General features: G+C 46.7%; 1 protein-coding gene and 1 pseudogene across 1 annotated transcript; both read right to left on the bottom strand.

The window, feature by feature from the left end:
• Positions 1-4,276: 4,276 nt before the first annotated feature.
• LOC113910484 lies at positions 4,277-4,676 on the bottom strand (annotated as a pseudogene).
• Positions 4,677-13,901: 9,225 nt separating this feature from the next.
• Positions 13,902-20,517, bottom strand: LOC113910089 (cytochrome P450 1A1). Its single transcript, XM_027571921.1, has 7 exons — positions 20,362-20,517; positions 16,736-17,597; positions 16,073-16,199; positions 15,888-15,977; positions 15,458-15,581; positions 15,226-15,312; positions 13,902-15,062 (listed from the first exon to the last, which is right to left on the bottom strand). Exons 2-7 carry the CDS (start codon positions 17,573-17,575, stop codon positions 14,777-14,779), a joined length of 1,554 nt encoding a protein of 517 aa, XP_027427722.1. The 5' UTR covers positions 17,576-17,597; positions 20,362-20,517; the 3' UTR covers positions 13,902-14,776.
• Positions 20,518-24,004: the final 3,487 nt, after the last annotated feature.

The raw sequence follows: 24,004 nt of genomic DNA on the forward strand, positions 1-24,004 counted from the left end.
CAGGAGCAAAAGCCCCAACAGGGCAATTTACATCTTTATTTATTTATGACCCAATCCTGTGGAAAAGCAGACAGAGGTTTAAACAGGAGAAAAGTAAACCCAGACAAGCAAAATAAGAGGCTCCAAGTCACCCAACCAACAGAGAAATTATGAGGGAAGAAATCAACAAGGATGTATGGAATGCCAACCTTGTGCTCATCCCTCATGTTAAAAACTGGGATGGATGGGGCACCTGGGTGGCTCAGTCGTTAAGCGTCTGCCTTCAGCTCAGATCATGATCCCAGGGTCCTGGGATCGAGCCCCACATCAGGCTCCCTGCCCAGCGGGAGGCCTGCTTCTCACTCTCCCACTCCCCCTGCTTGTGTTCCCTCTCTCGCTGTCTCTCTCTGTCAAATAAATAAATAAAATCTTTAAAAAAATAAATAAATAAATAAAATAACAACCATTTGGGGCGCCAGGGTGGCTCAGTTAGTTAAGGATCTGCCTTCGGCTCAGGTCCTGATCCCAGGGTGCTGCGATGGAGCCTGCTTCTCCCTCTCCTCCCCTCTCATGCTCTCTCTATTGCTATCTGTCGCTATCTCTGTCTCTCTCAAATAAAAAATTTTACAAAATCTTTAAAATAAAAAATACATAAAAGTAAAATAAATAAAATAACAACCATTTATTCGGCTAACTAGTTTGTGGATTAGTCGGATAGTTCTGCTGTTTGGGCTAGGCTTGGCTTGTCTTTGCTGGACTTCCTCAAGGAAGGCTGGCCAGGGTCTGTCTGGTTTAAGGTGGCCTTGACTGCTCTCTGTTCCACACAGTCTTGTATTCTCTAGAAAGCTAGCCTGGGTTTGCACCTGGTGGTGTCAGGAGCCCAAGAAAGGACAGCAGTGTGCTCAGAACCAGCACGCCATCACTTGCAATTCATTCTATTGACCAAAGCAAGTAACAAGGCCCTTCTCTTGTGGACCTGCGTGGTGTGCAAAGACCCGTGGATACAAATTTCTTCCTTCCAAGCCTCATTCCTGTTTCCTCCTGTAGCTTCACCAACTTTATCATACCATATCCAACATGTACACGATAGAACAGGTAGGAAGTATTACCCCATTTCATAGTTGAGAAAATGTGGACTCAAGGAGTTGAAGTCACTTGCTGAGGGTCATACAGTAAATGGAGGAGCTGAGATTTGCACTATTGATAAGATACCAAGACCAACAGAAAGACAAAACTGAATGAATTGAACTTGCCAGCCAAGGGAGCCCTGTGTTCATTCAGAAAGTCTCCCAGCAATGCTTGAGCAGGTCTGATAGATTTTACACTGAGTAAATGCAGGAGATTTTGATTGGCTCTAACAGAAATGGAGAGATTCTAAATGGCCCTAACAGACATGGGGGAAAGATTCTGATTGGTTCTTAGGCCAAAAGTGAGCAACTTCAACATTCTACAAGGGTCCCACTCCTTATGAGGTTTTTTTTTTTCTGTACATTAAAAAAAAATTTTTTTTTTAGATTTTATGTATTTATCTGAGAGAGAAAACAAGAGACAGAGCATGAGCGGGGGCGGGGGGGGGCAGAGGAAGAGAGAGAACCAGACTCCCCACTGAGCAGGGAGCCCTACACAGGGATCAATCCCAGGCCCCTGGGATTATGACCTGAGCCCAAGGCGGACACAACCTACTTAGCCACCCAGGCGCCCCTAAAAAAAATTTTTATTGAGGTAAAATACATGTAACATAAAATTTACCACTAGTGACATTTAGTATATTTACAATGTTGTGCAACCATCACCATTAATTCCAGAACATTTCATCATCTCAAAGGAAACCCCATATCCATCAAGCAGTCACTCCCCATTCCTCCCTCCCTGCCACCCCTGTCAATCACTAATCTGCTTTTTGTCTCTATGGATTTGCTGACTCTGGATGTTTCATATAAATGGGATTATTACAACACATGGCCTTTGTGTCTGGCTTCTTTCACTTAGAATAATGTTTTCATTACGTATTCTAAATGTATTCTAAAGATTCATCCGTGTTGTAATACGTACCAGCACTTCATTCCTTTTATGGCTGAATAATATTCCATTGTGTGGACACACCACATTCTATTTAACAATCAGATGATGGATATTTGGGCTATTTCCATCTCTTCGCTATTGTGAATATTGCTGCTATGAACATTTGTGTACAAGTTTTTGAACACCTGTCTTCAGTTCTTTTGGGTATATATCTAGGAGTGCAAGTGCTGGGTCATATGGTAATTCTGTGTTTAATTTACTGAGGAGCCAACAAACTGTTTTCCTCAGCGCTGCTTTTTTGTATTCCCATCAGCAATATATAAGGGTTCTAATTTTTTCACACCCTCCCAACATTTTTTATTTTCCTCTTTATGACGATGATTACTATAGCTATTCTATTGACTATGAAGTGATCTGATTGTGATTTTGATCTGCATTTTCTGAGTGCTTAATGATATTGAGCATCTTTCTGTGTTTTTTTTTTTTTAAGGTTTTATTTATTTATTTGACAGAGACACAGCAAGAAAGGGAACACAAGCAGGGGGGGTGGGAGAGGGAGAACAGGGAGCCTGATGCGGGGCTCAGTCCCAGAACCTGGGATCCTGACCTGAGCGGAAGGCAGACGCTTAATGACTGAGCCACCCAGGCACCCTCTTTTTGTGTTCTTGACCATTTGTATATCTTCACTGGAGAAACATCTCTTCAAGTCTTCTGTTAATGTATTAATTGGGTTGTTTGTCTTTTTGATACTGGGTTGAAAATTTCATTATATATTCTGGATATTAGTCTCTTTTTTTTTTTTAAGATTTTTATTTATTTGACAGAGAGAGACAGCGAGAAAGGGAACACAAGCAGGGGGAGTGGGAGAGGGAGAAGCAGGCCTCCCGCTGAGCAAGGAGCCCGATGCGGGGCTCGATCCCAGGACCCCGGGATCATGACCTGAGCGGAAGGCAGACGTTTAACGACTGAGCCACCCAGGCGCCCCTGGATATTAGTCTCTTATCAGATATGTAATTTGCAAATATTTTTTCCCTTTTGTGTATTGTCTTTTCACTCTCTCAATAGTGTCCTTTAAAAAACTAAGTTTTGGGCACCTGGGTGGCTCAATTGGTTAAGCGACTGCCTTCAGCTCAGGTCATGATCCTGGAGTCCCAGGATCGAGTCCCGGATCGAGTCCCGCATCGGGCTCCCTGCTGCTCAGCGGGGAGTCTGCTTCTCCCTCTGACCCTCCCCCCTCTCATGTGCTCTCTCTCTCTCTCATTCTTGCTCTCTCAAATAAATAAAATCTTTTTTTTTTCCTTCACAAAATTCTTAATTTTTTATTGGTTGTTTTGAGGATCAGTACAGACGTTTCAATTTGTACACAATTCTTAACATACGTACTGAAAATCTAAAAAAACCATGTAGTTGTGATTCTTTTCTAAAAGTTATTCCAGTGACCTTCCAGCTTAAAATTTGGAGGCAAATTTTCCTTAACAGTATATCAAGTACCAAGATCTTCAAATGCTGATACACTGTTACATTGTTAAGTCCCATTAATTCACAATTTAATATCATATATACTACATACTCAAATTCTCAATCTTGCACAGCACATTAACAGAGTTACTAGGAAACCCGGACTACCACGACCAAGATGTTACAGAGTGCACAAGAATTCGGACCGGGAGAGACAAGATCTAGGAGTGGTTTTCTTTAGGAAACAATTCTACCAAAAACAACATGGGAATAGAAGTAATTTAAAATATTCAATTGGGCGCCTGGGTGGCTCAGATGGTTAAGCGTCTGCCTTCGGCTCAGGTCATGATCCCAGGCTCCTGGGATCGAGTCCCGCATCGGGCTCCCTGCTCAGTGGGGAAGCCTGCTTCTCCCTCTGCTTCTCTCTCTCTCTCTCTCTCATGAATAAATAAATAAAATCTTTAAAAAATAAAATAAAATAAAATAAAATATTCAAGACATAGTAAATGCACGACCGACTCCAAATTGCCATTTAGTATGCTTGGTATTATAGGATATAAAAACTACCCCAGCTATGGAATGTTGAGCTGACACCCAAGACAATCAAAGCCTCCCACATTCAATATCCCACTATTTCCTGGTTGTACCAAAAAATAAACAACCAGCAAATGATTTCACCTCTTGAAAAAAAGCACTTACACTTAAAAAATGGGATGAAGTGGGATTCCCTCCTTCTTAAAAATGTTTCTAAAAAAAGCACTTACACTTAAAAAATGGGATGAAGTGGGATTCCCTCCTTCTTAAAAATGTTTCTAAAAAACTTGCATTTACAAAATAGTTGATAAAAATATTCCTCTGGATTGTACAAGAAGGGCGACAGGGACCACTGATAAGACATGGTTTATGGTATTAATCAGACTTGGCTTCTTTCTCTCCTGCTTCATCGGAGGCTGGACTCTCCTCATTTTTAGTTTCTCCGTTTTCCGCAGGTAAGTCTTCTTTCGTTTCTTGGTTAGCCACTTCAGCCCGTTTTCCCTTTGCTCCCCTTTTCCCCTTTGTTTGCACTTTCTTGTCTGAAGATTTTTATCCTTTCCTGCCGCCTTTTTTGGCTTCGTTTCCACTTTTGCAGGAGCAGGTTTAGCTGACAACCTCGCCGACCTCCTCTTGGGCTCCTCCTTCGACGCCCCCTCGGCGGAGCTGACCTTCCTCTTGGGCATCGTGGCGGCGGGGCGGCGCGTGCCGGGTGCCTTCGGGCCGCGGCGCGCGGAGACCCTTCGCCAAGCTGGGCTGCCTGGCCGCCACCGCTCCTCCCGCCGCCCGAGCTGCTGCGACCCGCCCTAAATAAAATCTTTTAAAAAAATAAAATAAAAAATAAAAATAAATAAAAAACTAAGTTTTTTGGGTCACGTGTGTGGCTCAGTCATTGGGCGTCTGCCTTCGGCTCGGGTCATGATCCCAGGGTCCTGGGATCAAGCTCCGCATCGGGTTCCCTGCTCGGCGGGAAGCCTGCTTCTCTCTCTCCCACTCCCCCTGCTTGCGTTCCTGCTCTTGCTGTCTCTCTGTCAAATAAATAAATAAAATCTTAAAAAAAAAAACTAAGTTTTTTTTATTTTGATGAAGTCCAATTTATTTTTTCTATTGTTGTGCTTTTGATGTCATATTTTTTTTATTTTTTAGGATTTATTTATTTGAGGAAGAGCAAAATCAGGGGGGAGGGGCAGAGGGAGAGAGAGAGAAGCAGACCCTCCTGAGTGCAGAGCCTATCGCAGGGCTCAATCCCATGACCCTGAGATCATGACCCAAGCCTACCAACATCAAGAGTCAGATGTCCAGGGCGCCTGGGTGGCTCAGTTGGTTAAGCGACTGCCTTCGGCTCAGGTCATGATCCTGGAGTCCCGGAATCGAATCCCGCATCGCTTCTCCCTCTGACCCTCTTCCCTCTCGTGCTCTCTGTCTCTCAGTCTCTCTCTCTCAAATAAATAAATAACATCTTTAAAAAAAAAAAGAGTCAGATGTCCACCCGACTGAGCCACCCAGGTGCCTCTTGATGTCAAATCTAAGAAACTACTGTCAAAGATGTGCATCTGTGTTTTTCTTCTAGGAGTTTTATGATTTTAACTCTTATATATAGCTCTTTGATCCATTTTGAATTAATTTTTGTAAGTGGTGTGAGGTAAGGGTTCAACTTCCCTCATTAACATTTTGATACCGGGGCACCTGGGTGGCTCAGTTGGTTAAGCATCTGCAAAGTTTCCCAGGTCTTATGATTTAAAAGAACAATATTTCTCAGCACTATCATTGACATTGATATGATTTCAATGAACATAAGCCCTAATATTATGCCCTCGATACTTATTATCAGAAGCAGCATCCTGTTTGTCCTTTTTAAAATCTCCCTTTTGATCCTTTTTTTTAATCTAAGAAGAGACCACTAAATTTGGATTCATGTCCCCAGATCTTCACAGCTGTGTTTATTCCTTCTCTGTGTCCAGTTGATCATCAGTTGTTCAAATAATTAATCCACTTTCTTTCTCTGCAATATCATTTGATGAATCAATTTTCAAAATAGCAGTTGCACAGTAGCTTCTAGGACTCTAGAGTTCAAGCATCTTGTGACTCTAATGTAAAAATACCAATTAGAACCTTGAGAAGAGTTTAAAAAGCACTTCTAAACCATAACTCTTGTCTTCCCAAGAGCTAGCCATGAGAATTTATTCCAAAGGGTATTTTTAAAAGCCAAGTAGGGGGTGCCTAGGTGGCTCAGTTGTTAAGCATCTGCCTTCGACTCAGGTCATGATCCCACGGTCCTGGGATCGAGTCCCTGCATCGGGCTCCCTGCTCAGTGAGGAGGTTGCTTCTCCCTCTCCAACTCCCCCTGCTTGTATTCCCTCTCTTGATCTCTCTCTCTGTCAAATAAATAAATAAATAAAAATATTAAGAAAAAAAATAAAAGCAAGTAGTGTATTTTTTAAAGATTTTATTTATTTATTTAACAGAGAGAGAGAGCACAAGCAGGCAGAGCATCAGACAGAGAGAAAGGGAAAAGAAGGCTCCCTGCTGAGCAGAGAGCCCTATGTGGAGCTCAATCCCAGGACCCTGGGATCAGACCTAAGCCAGAGGCAGACGCTTAGCCAACTGAGCCACCCAGGCGACCCCCAAGTATCTTATTTTAAATTTTGTATAAAGATTTTTCTTTTTTTTTTTTAAGATTTTACTTGTTTATTTGACAGAGACACAGCGAGAAAGGGAACACAAGCAGGGGGAGTGGGAGAGGGAGAAGCAGGCTTCCCGCCGAGCAGGGAGCCCAATGTGGGGCTCGATCCCAGGACCCTGGGATCATGACCTGAGCCGAAGGCAGACGCTTAAGGACTGAGCCACCCAGGCGCCCCTAAATAAATAAAATCTTACAAAAAATAAATAAAAATTGTGGTAAAATACACATAACATAAAATTTACTATTTTAACCATTTTTAAGGGTTCAATTAAATGACATTAAGTGCATTTGCAAGATTGTATAACCATCCACCACTATCTCAAAGACTTAATACTTCATTATTTTGGATTTGGAAAGGCAGTGTTAAAAAAGTTGTTAGAACAAACTGGCCTCAAGAACAAGGAATATGTTATTTTGGCCACCTCATTAATCAGAATAATAATAGCAATATTTAAAACAATAACATAAGAGCGCCTGGGTGGCTCAGTTGGTTAAGCGACTGCCTTCGGCTCAGGTCATGATTCCGGAGTTCCGGAATCGAGTCCCACATCGGGCTCCCTGCTCAGCAGGAAGCCTGCTTCTCCCTCTGACCCAACCCCCTCTCATGTACTCTCTCTCATTCTTGCTCTCTCAAATAAATAAATAAATCTTTAAAAAAAATAAAACAATAACATAATAAAAGCATGATAATCACTAAGAATCTTAATCCTTCCTAAAGTAAAGAAACCTTGTTGATTTATTTAAAACAATGTAGGAAAAATAAAAAATAAGATAAAGATAAAAGAAACTTAGGGTATAGGAAAAGGCAGCTGGGAAACAGAAGTTAGATTTTTTTTTAAGATTTTATGTATTTATTTGACAGAGAGAGACACAGCGAGAGAGGGAACACAAGCAGGGGGAGTGGGAGAGGGAGAAGCAGGCTTCCCGCTGAGCAGGGAGCCCGATGCGGGGCTCGATCCCAGGACCCCGGGACCATGACCTGAGCTGAAGGCAGATGCTTAACGATTGAGCCACCCAGGCGCCCTAGATTTTTTTTTTAAAGATTTTATTTATTTATTTGAGAGAGAGACAGAGAAAGAGAGGAACAGAGGGCGAGGTATAGAGGTATACAGGGAGAAGCAGACGCACCACTGGGCAGGGAGCCTGCTCCTTCCTCTCCCACTCCCCCTGCTTGTGTTCCCTTTCTCACTGTCTCTCTCTCTCTGTCAAATAAATAAAAAAACTTAAAAAAAAATAAAAAAATAAAAAAACAAGACTTAACTATACAGTGCCTACAAGAGACTCACTTCAGTTTTCAGGACACACAAAGACTCCAAGTGAAGGGATGGAAAAAGATATTCCTCGCAAGTAGAAACCAAAAGACAGCATAAGTATTTTGACAAAACAAGGCTTCAAGCCAAAAATGCTAACAAGAGACAAAGAGGGGCGCCTGGGTGGCTCAGTCGGTTAAGTGGCTGCCTTCGGCTCAGGTCATGATCCGCTCAGGTCCTGGGATCGAGCCCCACAACCAGCTTTCTGCTCAGGGGAGAGCCTGCTTCTCCCTCTCCCTCTGCCTGCCACTCTGCCTACTTGTGCTCTCTCTCTATCTCTGTCAAATAAATAAATAAAATCTTTAAAAAAGAGAGAGACAAAGAGGTCATTATATAACGTTAAAGGGGTCAATTCATCAATAAGATATAATAATCATAAATATATATATATTGTACCCAACATCAGAGCACCTAATATATATTAAGTAAATACTAACAGATCTGAAGGGAAAAGTAGACAGCAATGTAATAATAGTAGATGATTTCAATATCCCACTTTCAACAATGGATAGACCATCCAGAGAGAAAATCAACAAGGAAACACTGGACTTGAACCATACTTTATACCAAATAGACCTACCACACATATATAGAAGATTCCATCCAGTAGTAGCAGAATACATATTTTATTCAAGTGCACAAGAAACATTCTCCAGGATAGATCATATGATAGGTCACCAAACAAATCATGGCAAATTTACGGATATTGAAATAATACCAAGTATCTTTTCCAGCCACATTGGTATAAAACTAGAAATAATTGAAAGGAGGAAAGAGGGAAAAATGAACAAATATGTAGAAATTAAACAACACACTCCTGAACAACCCATGGATCAAAGAAGACATCCAAAGGGAAATCAAAAAATACCCTGAAACAAATGAAAATGGACCACAGTACACCAAAACCTATGTGATGTTGCAAAAGCAGTTCAAAGAGGGAAGTTCGCAGCAATAAATGCTTACATTAAGAAAAAAGAAAGATTTCAAATAAACTACTTAATTTTATACCCCAAGGAACTAGAAAAAGAAGAAACTGAGGCCAAAGTTAGCAGAATTAAAAGACAAAGATCAGACCAGAAATAAACAAAACAAAGACCAGAAAAATAATAGAAAAGATTAATGAAACTAGCTTTTACTTTTTAAAATTTTTTATTTATTTATTTTTTGAAACTAGCTTTTTTTTAAGATTTTATTTATTTACATGAGAGAGAGAGAGAAAGAGTATTCTGTTGTATGGTTATACCACATTTTATTTATCCATTCATCAGGTGATTAATATTTGAATTATTTCTTTTTTGGTTATTATGAATAACAGTGTTATGAACACCCATGTACACATTTTTGTGTGGATATATGTTTCAGTTCTCTTGGGTATATACCTAACAGTGGAATTACTGGGTTATATGGTGACCCTGGGTTTAACTTTTAAGGAACTATTTTCCAAGGTAGCAACATCATTTTACATTTCCACAGAAATACATAGTATTTCTTTTGTTTGTTTGTTTGTTTTGTTTTTTTAAGTATAATTGACATACAATATTCTATTAGTTTCATGTTTATAACACAGAGATTCAACATTTGTATACATTACAAACTGGTCTAGTTATCTTCTGCCACCATACAAAGTCAATACAATGTTATTGACTATATTCCCTCTGCTGCACTTTACATCCCCATGACTTATTTATTTTATAACTGGAAGTATGTACCTCTTGATCCTCTTCCCCATTTCACACCTAATCCCCTTCCTGTCTCACAACCACAGCTCTGTTTTCTCTGAGTCTGAATTTTGTTTCATTTGTTTGCTTTGATTTTTAGATCCCGCTTGTAAGTGAAATCATGCAGTACTCCTCTTTCACTATCTGACTTATTTCACTTAGCATAATGCCCTCAAGGTCCATCCATGTCATCACAAGTGGCAAGGTTTCATTTATTTTATGGATAAGTAGTGTTCCACACATCTTTAACCATTCATCTATCAATGGACACTCAGGTTGCTTCCATATCTTTGGCTATTCTTTTTTAAGGTTTTATCTATTCATTTGAGAGACAGCGTGTGTGTGAGCATGAGCAGAGGGGAGGGGCAGAGGGAGAGGGAGAAGCAGACTTCCTGCCGAGCAGGGAGCCCGATGCAAGGCTCCATCTCAGGACCCTGAGATCACGACAGAATCCAAAGGCGGATGCCTAACTGACTGAGCCACCCAAGTACCCCCATATCTTGGCAATTGTTAAGTAATGCTGCAACAAATATGGGAATGTATATTTGAGTTAGTGTTTTTGTTTTCTTCAAATAAATACCTGGGAGTGGGATTACTAAATCCTATGGTAATTTCTATTTTCAATTTCTTGAGGAAACTTCATACTGTTTTCCATAGTAGTTGTACCAAGTTACATTCCCACCAACAGTGCATGAGGGTTTCTTTTTTTCTGCATCCTTGCCAACACTTGTTATTTCTTGTCTTTTTGTAATAGCCATTCTGACAGGTGTGAGGTGATATATCGTGGTTTTGATTTGCATTTCCCTGATGATGAGTGAGGTCGAGCATCTTTTCATGTGCCTGTATTTTTACAGACACTAAAGTATACATGCTTCCCTTAAAAGACACTCAGAAGCCCCCAAAATGAGGCAAGCATAGATTATTCAGGAGACATTCCAGAAGGGATAACTGATTCCCTCTTCATGTGCACTCCGCCAGCAACAACAATAGGACTAGTACAAGTAGAAAAAGTTCAAAGCTTGTCGCTGACCTATCATAAGTTCTATATCACCACACTTCTGTTCTAAACAAACTGGTCTAAATTCATTAGCTAGAGTTGTCAGAGATAATTGTATAGCCATGATTCCCTTGTAAATCAGTCAAGGGGAAATTTGGGTTATAGCAAACACTCCCTGCTGCATCTGTGGAAATACTGTAAGGCAAAAAAGAAAATGACTCTCTAAAATAGGCCAACTTGATTTTGGGACACATTTTGATTGCCTGGATTTCATAATCTAGGACCTTGGCTTCCAGACCTATCAAAAGACTAATAGTCATTTTGATTTTGATAATTGCCTATATTACAATTGGCCTATATAGCCTATCTGGAATCCTAAGAACCACTAGGGCACCATCGGTAGGACAGCCATCGTCACATCAGATGGTCCAATAACTCATCCTACAACAGAAGAAGAAAAGATGAATCCTGGGTCAATTGTAGATGACATTCAGTGGAGGGCGCCTGGGTGGCTCAGTTGGTTAAGCGACTGCCTTCGGCTCAGGTCATGATCCTGGAGTCCCAGGATCGCGTCCCACATCGGGCTCCCTGCTCGGCAGGGAGTCTGCTTCTCCCTCTGACTCTCCTCCCTCTCATGCTCTCTGTCTCTCATTCTCTCTCTCTCAAATAAATAAATAAAATCTTAAAAAAAAAAAAAGATGACATTCAGTGGATGTTCTTCTTAATCAGCAAATTTATTTTAATCTGCAAAACCCTGGCAATGATGAAAATCTGGATATAATAATGGAATGAATGTCCTAAGACCTAACTTTGTCTGCACTTGACCCAAAAGGAGGACCGAGAAAGAACAGCCCCCAATAGCTGGAAATAATATACTGATCACAGCTAGACCTCACTATTATCACAGGTTGGTCTAATGCTCACAGTCTCCTTTGTTCCCCTCTTCTCTGGCTCTTTTCTTACAGAACACCAACATCATACAAGGTTATTCTGAGAACATGATAAAATGAAACAAATAAGGTCACTTTTTGTAGAGACAGAAGTAGAAGGGCCGCAGGAAGGAGAAAATAGGGAGTTTTGTTTAATGGGTAGAGGTTTAGAGTTACAAGATGACAAGTGTTGTGGGGATGGATGATGGGGATGATTGCATAGCATTATAAATGTATTTAATATCACCGAACTGTACACTTAAACATGGTTAAGATGGTACATTTCATTTATATGTATTTTACCAAAATTTTTAAAAATGGAAAAAAAAACAAGGCCACTTCATAATTTTGTCTAAGCATAGGTAGAAGTTAGGTCACAGTGCTACCCATAAAATACCCAATCATAGAATTGTCTCCACTTTCTAACAGCATCCAATCGAGAGCTAACCCCCCCTAAATTACTCACCCAAAGCCCAAATTGTGTAAGAAGTTCTAACATTCCTCTTATTGAGACACCCCACAGTTTCCTATGGTGTGCGTTCTCCCTCACAGCAATGACTAATAAACCCAGCTTGCTTCACTACAGGTGTGTTCTTGGTGGTCTTTGGTTGAAGGGCATTGACCATATATATTAATTACATTTCTTTTTTTTTTAAAGATTTTTATTTATTTATTGAGAGAGAGAGAGAATGGTAGAGAGAGAGCATGAGAAGGAGGAAGGTCAGAGGGAGAAGCAGACCCCCTGCTGAGCAGGGAGCCCGATGCGGGACTCGATCCTGGGACTCCAGGATCATGACCTGAGCCGAAGGCAGTCGCTTAACCAACTGAGCCACCCAGGCGCCCCATTAATTACATTTCTAAAAAGCAAAGAGCAGTTCAAGTTAATTGTGTTTTTTCTTATTTTTATAAAGCAAGTATCTTTGAAACACACCCAGTTAAGAAATGGAACTTTATCGGTCATCCTGGAAGCCCTCTACGTGTCCGATTTCAATTATAACACACTCCCTCCCCACCAGAGGATGTGATTTTCTGTGAGGGCTGACTGGCTTGAGAAACATTTAGAGCAGACCACAGCAGGCCAAACCACTGTCCATATCCTGATAGTAATCATTTCCTTATTCTTACTGTAAGATTCGTCACCAAGTGTGTATTCCTAGACATTGCAGTTTAGTATTGTTCATTTCTCTTTTTTTTAAGATATATTTATTTATTTTAGACAGAGAAAGAGAACATGTGGGTGGAGGGGAGGGGCGGAAGGAGAGGGAGAGAGAATCTCAAGCAGATGCCCCGCTGAGCACAGAGGCAGGGCTCTATCTCACGACCCTGAGATCAAGACTTGAGCCGAGGGCGCCTGGGTGGCTCAGTTGGTTGGTCGACTGCCTTCGGCTCAGGTCATGATCCTGGAGTCCCGGGATCGAGTCCCACGTCGGGCTCCCTGCTCGGCAGGGAGTCTGCTTCTCCCTCTGACCCTCCCCCCTCTCATGTTCTCTCTCTCATTCTCTCTCTCCCAAATAAACAAATAAAATCTTTAAAAAAAAAAAAAAAAGACTTGAGCCGAAATCAAGAGTCAGAGTCTTAACAGACTGAGCCACCGAGGTGCCCCCTGCCTCTCATTTTTGAGGAGGCATCTGCGTAGCTATCCCCAAGATCTGCAGCATCCCCTTGCACCCACTCCTCCAGCTCCAGCTCTGGGCCTCGCCTTCCTGTATGCATCTGTCTGGTAGAGCTCTCATCACAAGGAATTGGATGATGTGTTTATGAGTTGGTTCCTCCAACCAATTTGGGAGGCTTTTGAAGGCAGAGACCACGTTTTATTTGCTTTATAGTCCCCAGTGCCTGGTCTAGAGAATGCACTTCATCAATGTGTGATCAATTAGGGGAAGGCAGTGAAGTGGTAGTCTTGTGCCCCAACTGGATGATGAGCTTCTGAGAGCCATGCCTTCACCTCTTCACTGCTTCCTCTTCCTCTCCTTCCTCCCATAGTTGAACCCAACATGAGAATGGGCTCAGACTGGGCAGGTGAGGAGTGATGGATTCATTCAAGAGCCAGAAAGCTGGGGCACCTGGGTGGCTCATTCAGTTAAGCAGCTGCCCTCAGCTCAGGGTCCTGGAATCGAGCCCCATGTCAGGCTCCCTGCTAAGTGGGGAGCCTGCTTCTCCCTCTCACTCTACTCCTCCCCCTGCTTGTGCTATAAATAAATAAATAAATAAATAAATAAATAAATAAATAAATAAATCTTTTTAAAAAAAGTCAAAAAATTTCCACAATAGGACTTCTGGATAATATCTTTATTTAGCTTAGGTAAAGGTTTCTTACACATTTCTGGATATTTGGGTTAGAATTTTCTCTATTGCACTCAATAAATTGTTCTTAAGCTTTTATATATGATAAATGCAGACATGCCAGTACAGTGCAGGTTGAAAAAAAGCTTCTTGTGTACAAACTTTTTTAAAAGGCATTTTTATATAGGGCATAGAGACCTGGTCTCTGGTGCCTGAATCTGGACATTCCCTCTGCTCTCTACTCCTCTTATGCGCAAGTCCGCAGCCCCTCTTGGACAGGAACAGGGGCCTTCCAAGGCCAGGAGGCAGCCCTGTTCCTGCCTGTGGGGACAGCAGAAAAAGGCATCACAGTGTCCCGGAACCATGTGGTCAGATTGCTCAGTAGTATCCTAAGCTGCCTCTTCCCTTCACTCATGACAGCTCCTAAGTGTCAAGGAAATTGGACAGGCCCTGGTGTGGCCTGCTCTAAATGTTTCTCAAGCCAGTCAGCCCTCACAGAAAATCAGCCAGCCCCTGGGCTTAGGGGCTTCTAGAGCATTCCCTCGAGGTTTCCTGGGGCTTAGGACTTCCTAACCCAACCAAGCCTCCTGGCTCAAGCACAACTCCAGAAGGCTCCATCTGCTCCTTTGTGGCCCCTGCTGTGTTCACTGTCCGTGGTCAGTATGGAGAGGAGCAAGTCCAGGGTGGGGGGCAGGCATGATTCTTCAGGCTTGCCTGCAGCCCAGACAGCAAAACCCAGCCAGACCAATATCTGTGGGTTTCAGGCTGAAGCTTAGAATACCTCCCTGACCCTGGGCCAGCCCACTGGCCTGGTTGCCCAGATAGGCCAGGTAGACAAGAGGCTAGGCTGCAGGGCTCTCAGTCCCCTAAGTGCGTACCCGCACTTGGACGTGCTCACAACGGGCATGCTTCATGGTCAGCCCATAAATGGGGGTCATATCCACCTTCGTGCCCCGGGGCACACTGAATTCCACCTGCTGCAGCAGAATGGCCAGAAAGAGAAAGACCTCCAGGCGGGCAATGGTCTCACCGATGCACTTCCGCTTGCCCATTCCAAAGAGAATCACCTTCTCACTCAGTGCCTTGTTGATGGTGCCATCAAGAGTGAGAAATCGTTCTGGTCGGAACTCAGATGGGTCACCCCATAGCTTCCTGTAATCAGAGAGAAGAAGCTGAAGTGGTAGCCTGGGGGCTCAGAAGCATCAAGTGGGTTGAACCCCAGCCCCAAAGAGTAGGGGATGGGCAAGTGGCCCAGGGACAGCAGGGTCTGGAGCTTGGGAGAGGGCAGAGTTGCCCTTGCCTCCTCTCAACTTACTGGTCATGGTTGATCTGCCACTGGTTCACAAAGACACAACGTCCCTTGGGGATGTAAAAGCCACTCAGACTTGTGTCTTTGGTGGTACTGGGGAAGAAAGAAGCCCAGTCAATCTTAGGACCACAAGGACATCCCCCTGCCTCCCATACCTGTCCCTCCCTCTGGGCCTGATCAGGTACATGGACTGGAGGAAGGCCCACTATCAGACAGCAGTTGATCCATGGGGTCTCACCTATGAGGGATGGTGAAGGGGACGAAGGAAGCATGTCGGAAGGTCTCCAGGATGAATGCCTCCAGGTAGGGCAGCTGGAGCCTGTCAGAGAGCCGGGGCTGCCGGGCCCTGCCAATCACTGTGTCTGCAGAACATAAAGGACCATGTGGGGTGCCTGGGTGGCTCAGTGGGTTAAGCATCTACCTTCTGCTCAGGTTATGATCTCAGGGTCTTGGGATCCAGCCCAGCCCTGCACCAGGTCCCCTGCTCAGTGGGAGTCGGCTCCTCCCTCTCCCACCCCTCCCCCAGCTTGTGCTCTCCTCTCGCTCACTCTCTCTCAAATAAATAAAATCTTTAAAATAAAATAAAAAAGGACCATGTGGATGAAGGGGCTGCCCAGAACTTGGCCAGGCCCTCTGCCTTGAGCACTTTAAAGGAAGCCACCACCTACCCAGCTCCTCCTGGATCTTTTTCTGTACATTGGGGCTTGTCACCAGGTATAGGAGGCTCCAGGAGATGGCAGTTGTGACGGTGTCAAATCCTGACCAGGGGAGAACAAAGGGAAAGATTAAGCAATTGGCAATTGGCAGGCCAGGGCAGTCGGGCACAGGAAAGGCACGATGGGGTAGCTCATACCAGCTCCAAAGAGGTCCAAGACAACATTAACAATCTTCTCGTCAGACAGCTGAATGTTGGCATTCTCATCCAGCCTCTTGTCCTGACAATGCTCGATCAGGCTGTCTGTGATATCCCGAATGTGGCCCTGGGTAGGGAAGGCCCACAGGTGAGCAAGACCCCAAACCCAGACCAACCTCTCCATCCTGGTTCCTCACCGTCCCTAAAACCTTCGTTCAAGAGGTGACCCCTCTACCTCAAGGCTGCCATCCCAGCTTCTCGTGCCCCTTTAAGGCTCTCTCCTGCCTCAGAATCCTGGCAGCCCCAACTCAAGGGACACCTGAGACAGAGGGGTCATCTAGACATGCTCTTTACACTTCTTTCTCCCATGAGGCCAGGAGACCAACTTTTTTAATTCTTCCTGTTCCCCACAACCACTGGCCTTGGGTCCTGCACAGACTGGGTATTCAGTAAATATTGCTGTCTGATGGAAGGATTGAAAGGCTAATCAGGGAAAAGTTCTATTTCCCTGCCAAGGATGGAGTCCACTCAACCACTCACCTCAAAATCCCAGGGTGAAGGCCCTGAGATCCTGCCAAATCCCCTACTTCTCCAGTTACCTCTGACCTTCTGGCCCCAACCCTACTGCTTCCCACCACCCACCTGCCTCTCCCCAGCCAGTACCTTCTCAAATGTTTTGTAGTGTTCCTTGACCAGCTTTTGCATGAAGCTGTAAAACCTCTTATTCAGGTCCTTGAAGAAATCCAGGGCAGGGTTGGGCAGGTATCGGAGGATGGGGAAGAAGTCCACAGGGTTCCCAGAGGCAACCGCCTCCCCGAACTCATTATTCAGGTTGATTAAGCTAAGCAGCTCTTGGTCGTCATGGTCATAGCGCTTGCCAAAGCACATGGCACAGACGACATTGGCCACTGACACCACTACATATCTGTAGGGGTCAAAGTGTCCAACCTCTGCCATCTGTTCCTGCAACCTGCTGAGGAGGGCCTCAGCCTCCTTCCTCACATGCTCTTCCAGGTAGCAGGAGGATGAGGAACCCGGGTCTGAGGCAATGGAGAAACTCTTCAGGGCGTTCTGGGCCAGGCGCCTGCGGGCAGCCCACACTGGTCCAGAGTCTGGGCTGAAGGACATGCTTTGGCCATTAGTAATCAGAGTGAAGCTGTAGAGGTCAGGCCGGCCCTTGAAATCCTCACCCTGCCTCACTAGGGCTTGCCGGACGGTGTCCAGGCCGCTGAGCACCAGCACGGGTGTGGAGCCAATGTGGATTTGCAGCACGTCCCCATAACGCTGGCTCAGCCTGGACAGCGCCAGATGTGGGTTCTTCCCCAGGGTCAGCACGTTCCCCAGCAGGGGCCAGCCCCAGGGCCCCGGGGGACTCTTTAGGCCTTTGGGAACCCAAGGCTGCCAAGCCCTGACCACCCAGAGCACCAGGCAGAAGACAGTGGAGGCCAGGAGAAGCTCTGTGGCCGAGATGGGGATGGAGAATCTGGACGCAGAGAACATCATCAGCGTAGAGTTCTCAAGATGGCTGCCGAGAGGTGGGGTGGGAAGAAAAGACCAAGCTATTAGAAGGGGGGATATGGGAACCAATGTCCTAAAGTGTCAGCATGCTGGTCAAAGAAAGGAGAAATTTTCCTATCCAGAACAGCTAACTGGACATGAAGGAGAGGAGGAGACGGGAGAAGCTGTTTGTTGAGCTGCCACTGTGTACCAAGAATGTCATAGCCAGGGCGCCTGGGTGGCTCAGATGGTTGAACGTCCGCCTTCGGCTCAGGTCATGATCCCAGGGTCCTGGAATTGAGCGCCACATCGGGCTCCCTGCTTGGCGGGGACCCTGCCTTTCCCTTTCCCTCTCCCTCTACTGTTTCCTCTGCTTGTGCTCTCTTGCTCTCTCTGTCAAATAAATAAGTAAAATAAAATAAAATAATTTCATAGCCATTCATTCAGTCCTGTCCACAGCCTAAAAGGTAGACTACAGAGAGGCTCAGAGAGGTTAAGTAACTTGCACAAGTTCACACAGTCAGGAAGTGTTGGATCCATACTCCCAACCCAAAGTGCCCAATTCCAGAACAATCCTGCACCAATCTAAAACAGGGTTTTCCTTAGTGCACCTGGGTGGCTCAGTTGGTTAAGCATCCAACTCTTGATCTCAGCTCAGGTCTTGATCTCAGGGTCATGAGTTCAAGCCCAGCATGGAGCCCCCTTACAATAAAATAATAAAATAAAATAAAATATAAAATAAAGAAAAGAAAAGAAAACAGGTTTTCCACACATCAGTCTGTGATTCCCATATAGCACCTGTACTGTTATTTATTTTATGCTTTTCTAAAATCAACTTTAAATCTACCCACTTAGCATCATCCCAAACAAAAATATCTGTGTCAACGTACAGGTTTGATTTTTACCCCCCTAATGTATATTAAACACATAACCGACATGTGTCACCCCCAATCCCCTTAAGTACTATCCACCACACTTGGGGAAACACTGTCATCAGAACTAGGGATCATGTGCTCCTTTTGCCTCATTTCACATTTGGGGAAATTGACCTCCAGAGGGGCCATTGACTTGCCTAAAGTCACCCAGCACTCAGTGACAGAGCCCGGACTCAGACCTCTTAGGGCAAGTTCCCTGGAAAGTTCACAGCTTCTGTCACAGGTACCTCACTTTGAAGAGTGGTCAGATTCTCTCCCAGAACTCTCAGTTTTCTTCTGCTCCATCCCAGGGTCTAGGGAATCCTGCCAGGCCAGACCCTGGGACAGGGTAGGGAAGGGACAGGGGACCTGAAGGCCACTGCCTAAGCCATACTACTCTGCCTCATGAGGCTCTCTGAGTTCAACTGACCCGCGGTTTAAAAGCAGCCGGAGACAAGCTACATTGAGGATCCAGGTCACAGAAATCCAGGCCAGGGTTTTCACTGGGCTCAGTTCTCAATGAATGAACTGTCTGGGCCTCCCCTATTTCCCAGTCACCAGAGAAAGGAGAAGAAATGGAAGACTCCCATGAGATAAGGGCTGCAAGAAAATGCTAGACTGGAATTAGGGAAATTAAGAATCAATCTAAATTTAACAGAAGTGGAGACAATACTTTCTCTCAAGGCTTGTTCTAGAAAGGGTGTGCAAATTCATGGACTATTCTCTTCAAGACATTGGCCTCTGACTGGGGCACCTGCCAGGTGCCCTGGACTGGAGATGAGGAGCTCCAGTGTTCCAGGCTCAATGGCATGGCCTTGGACTTGTCATTTTGCCTTTCTGGGCTCCAGTTATATCACTTGGGGTGGGGGTCCGGGGGATATGATCTCTGATTCAGGGGGCCCAGCTAGATCTCAGAGAAGAGAAAACCCAGATCTGACCTGGGGAACCTCGCCTTCTGAATCCTGGTTTCCCCACAGGAGAACCTGCCAAGATGGGGAGATTGTCTGGCTCCTACTGTAAGTATATAGCCATCTGTCTAAGGAGGCCTCCTGGAAGAGCTGGGTCCCTCAAGCTCTGATTCCCTGAGTGAACTAGGGACAGGTCTTGGGGTGCCTTGGTTTCCCTTCTGCCCACTGGGTGCCCCAAGGCCCTCCAGCCTTAGCGAGACGGTAAGAGGCCAAGAAAGATGTGACTGGTGAGTCTTCAGGGACTGATAGTCCAGCTCTGCAGCTGGCAGTCTCACACAGATCGCCCCCTAGTACAGTACAGAGAAGGCAATCAATGGGATAGGGAAGGGCCCTGGACAGTGCCCAGGACTCCCGTTCAGGTCAGCATCTCTTGTCCTGGCCAGCACATCTTGGCTCTGACAAGCCAGGCCTTGGGAGGGTCAAGATAGCCAGGGGTAGCTTTTAGATAAGGCAAGGCACTACCGATAAGAACCCAACCTGCCCCCTCCATCCATCCTGCCCACCCAGGGAAAAGCTGCCCTCCTCACACAGCTTGGACAAGGGGCTGCACATCATCCTAGCTTCCCACAGTCGTGTCCTTATTCCAGCCTCCCAGGTGACCCTGATGGGGAAGCCCCAGGGCATTCAGAGAGTCAGTGGGAATGGAACCGGAGCCTGAATGCTGGAGTCCTTGAAGGGGGGCCATCTAAAATCTAGAATTCTGGCACTAGCTGTGGGACCTTGGGTAATTCCTGCCCTTGCCCTGGCCTCAGTCTCCCCACTATGGAGCCAGAGTGCCTGGTCACTAAGGACACTCTTAGCCCCCTTTTTTGAGGTGCCAGACCTGTGGCCACCTAGGAAAACCTAGGAAGCATCAAAATTTTCTTTCTGTTGGGAGAGAAAGGGCAAGCTAGGAGTCCCCAGCACTCACCTGTGGCTGTGAGGAGGTACTGAAGTGAGCTGGGACGAGTGGTCTCTTAAGCCAGAGACCCCAAAGAAGATCAGGGAAGGCTCCTAGGAACCTTGATGAGGGTGAAAGCACTTCCACCTTTATAAACAGCTTGTGCGCTTGGCCACGCCCCCTGGAGCTAGGAGAGAGGGAGGGGCGGGCTAGAGTGTGTGGGGGGGTGATTCTAGGAAAGAGGGAAAAGGGAGGGAAGGGGGTTGGGAAGTGGGGAAGAAGACAAGGTTGGGGGAACTCAGAGGGACAGGTCGGAACCCACTATGGGGACTCCTCATCCAAGTGCCAGCAAGTAAATGGGTGAGGGCTGGGGACACCTGAGACCCCAGTTCCAAGGTCCCCATGGACAGCGCAGACCCCAACTGAGGTGGGGATTTGAAGGAGAAGTCTCAAGAAAGCCCGAAGACCCGGTATGGGACCCTCCATCCCCGGGTGCGGGGACCCCTCAGCCTAATTTTTGCATCCACTGGAACACTGGGCTTGCAAGTGCCTCCCCCCCCTTGCCACTAGTTGACGGTGGCCTGGCAGGCGGGGCGGGGCTGCCGTGTGTTGACCTCTTTCCCCCGGGTTACCGAGTCCGGGCTCGCGTGAGAAGCACGGCGACCCCAGCCCCGAGGTCACCGGGGCCGGAAGGCCAGAGGCGCCGAAGGGCTGGCTTCGTTCCCCAAGAGCCCCCAGAGCCCGGGTGACTAGCCGACGTCTGAGCTCCCCGACAGACAGACGAGAATGGATGGAAACGCGCAGTCTCGCTGAGCGCTCACTGGCCCTCACTAGCTCTAGGGCCACTTTGGAATGCTGCAAACCCGGGGTACCTCCAGCTGGCACCCACAGGCCCTCGAGGTTCCCTCTTGACTCCCGGGGCTGCTAGCTCATTGGCCGGGCGGAGAAATCGGGCGGCGAGTGGGGCTGTGCTGCGGCGAGTGGGGCTGGGCGGCTAGCTCCCCTTGGCGGAGGAGAGGGGGACCCTCCGGCCGGGCAGAGGAGGGGGCGCCCAGCGCAGAAGCCTCCCCGGGCTAGCGTGCAAGTGTCTAGTACACCCCTCAGGGGGCAGAGGTCACGCGGCCCATCCCCGCCCCACCTGGCCGGGGGCGCGGTGCCCGGGAGTTGCGTGAGAAGGGCCCGGAGACGGGCGCAGCCACCCAGCTGCCAGACTCCCCACCTCGGGTCCCGGCACAGTCACGCGAAGGGGAGAGGAGTCGGGGGCGGGGCTCTTAAAGAGCCGGACTCTAGGCGAGCCTGGAGGTGAGGGAGGAGTGAGAGGAACGGGGAAGCCTAGCTGGTGAGCGATTGGACTGAGCGGGCGGGCGGTGCAAATGGACCAGGTTTGCGTGCGGAGCTAGGCTTTTGCCTGCAAGCAGGAGCCTGCGTGTGTGGTATTTGTGGCCCACGCCTGTGGCAGGACACGCAGCCCCAGCGCCACACGGCTCGCCTGGCTGGCTCGGGCTGGCTCTGGCTGGCTGCCTCAGACGCTGCCCCTGCCCCTGCCGAGGCCTCCCGCTGTAGAACGCACGCGGGGCAGAGTGGGGGGAGCCGCATTTGCTTGTCTTGCTGATCCTGTCCCCAACTAACCACATCACCCGCCCTCCCCGCCGTGCTCCCCGACCCAGTGAATGACACTTCCACCCGCTGGCCCAACCAGAAACAGAGCCTCATCCCGCCCCTTCAACGCTCCACTCAAACATTGGACAAATATTTACCAAACGCCTAGTATGTGCTGGGCACTGTCCTGGATGCTGGCGATTGATATACAAGTGAACAAAACTGACACTGCTCCTGCTCACATGGACCTTACATTGGGGACGGGACGAGGCGGGGCCAGATAATGCATAGAAAATGTCAGAGGGTGAAAAGTGCTTTAGAGAAAAATACAGGAGAGAAGGGGTAGAAAACCCTGGGGAAATTTGCAAATCAAAATAGGGTGGGTGGTCAGGCGCGCCTGGCTGGCTCAGTTGGTGGAGCAAGCGACTCTTGATCTCGACTTCGTGAGTTCAAGACCCACTTTGGGTTTGGAACCTACTTTTAAAAATAGGGTAGTCAGAGAAGGCCTCACTGAGAAAATGACACTGAGCAGAGGCAAGAGTGTGGAATCAAGACTCAAGGCGCACAAGTATCTGGAAGCAGAGGAAACAGCAAGTTCAAAGGCCCCTAAAGGTGGTCCTTGGGGGGGGGGGGGCCAGGACCAGGTGCACTGAAAATGGGCAGTGGTCTTGTGAGGGATTTCTCCTAGCATCGAGTGACCCCCTCTCCAGGTACAGAGAGCACCCCCTTGAGAAACATCTGTGTGTGAGCGGGACACATTGTGGGGTCTGAGGCAAGGAAGATCTAGACTGTGTGGAGGGTAGGCTGCTGCCCCCCTGACATCTGTCCAGCCCCACTGCCCTATCCTCCCCGTCCTCCCCATCCTCCGCCGGGACCCCTTCATTGCTCCCTAGAGTAAAAATAGCCTCCAAACCTGGTTCCCACTTGCCTGTCACTCCCTCCAATTCCTTCTCAAGCCTGTGGCATCCAGAGGGGTCTTTTCAAAAGTGGGAAATCTCATTCTGTCACAACCATACCCCTTCAGTAGTTCCCATCTGAAGGAAAACCAGAATCTTTGACAGACCCTACCAGGCTGGACCACCTCTACTTCCTCTTTTTTTTTTTTTTTCTTAAGGTATCACACTTTTAATTTTTTTTATTTATTAGAGAGAGTGCACATAAGCAGGGGGAAGGGCAGAGGGAGCGGGAGAAGCAGGCTCCCCACTGAGCAAGGAGCCCCACCACTCCTGCTTCTAATCTCCCCTATTTTAAATCTCATCTAATGGACACCTGGGTGGCTCAGTCGGTTAAAGTATCCGACTCTTGATTTTCGGCTCAGGTCATGATCTCAGGATCATGAGATAGAACGGGGAGTCTGCTTGAGATTCGCTCGCTCCCTCTGCCCCTCCCCCACTGCACATGCCATCTCTCTCTCTCTCCCTCTCTCTCTTTCCCTAAAATAAATAAATAAATAAATCTTTGGAAAAAAAAATAAATAAGGGCGCCTGAGTGGCTCAGTCGGTTAAGGGTCTGCCTTGACTCAGGTCCTGATCTCAGGGTCCTGGGATGAAGCCTGGCATCAGGCTCCCCGCTCAGCGGGGAGTCTGCTTCTCCCTCTCCCTCTGCCCTTTTTCTCCCCAATCCCCCTCCCCCTGCTTGTGCTCTCTCTCTCTCAAATAAATAAATAAAATCTTTAAATAAATAAATAAATCTCAGGTAAAACATCACGTCCTCTGGGAAGCCCCTACCCCACCCCAAGTCCTCCCCACAGCTAGTTCAGTGTCTCCTGATCTATGTTTCCAGCACTCCTCCATAGTAACTCTCAGGGCACTTGACCCTTGCTATGACCTCAACCCAACTTGTCATTCCTTTCTTCCTCCATGCCCTAACACGGAACGAACCCCAGCCTGGGGGAAATAGATTAATAAACCAAGCCTTTGCAAGATATTAATAATTGGTAAAACAATTAAATCCAGCTCTTTTTTTTTAAGATTTTATTTATTTATTTGAGAGAGAGAGAATAAGAGCCAGAGAGCACGAGAGGGAAGGGGGTCAGAGGGAGAAGCAGACCCCCCGCTGAGCGGGGAGCCCGATG

The sequence above is a fragment of the Zalophus californianus genome, chromosome 6, assembly GCF_009762305.2.
Source record: "Zalophus californianus isolate mZalCal1 chromosome 6, mZalCal1.pri.v2, whole genome shotgun sequence".
Lineage (NCBI taxonomy): Eukaryota > Metazoa > Chordata > Mammalia > Carnivora > Otariidae > Zalophus > Zalophus californianus.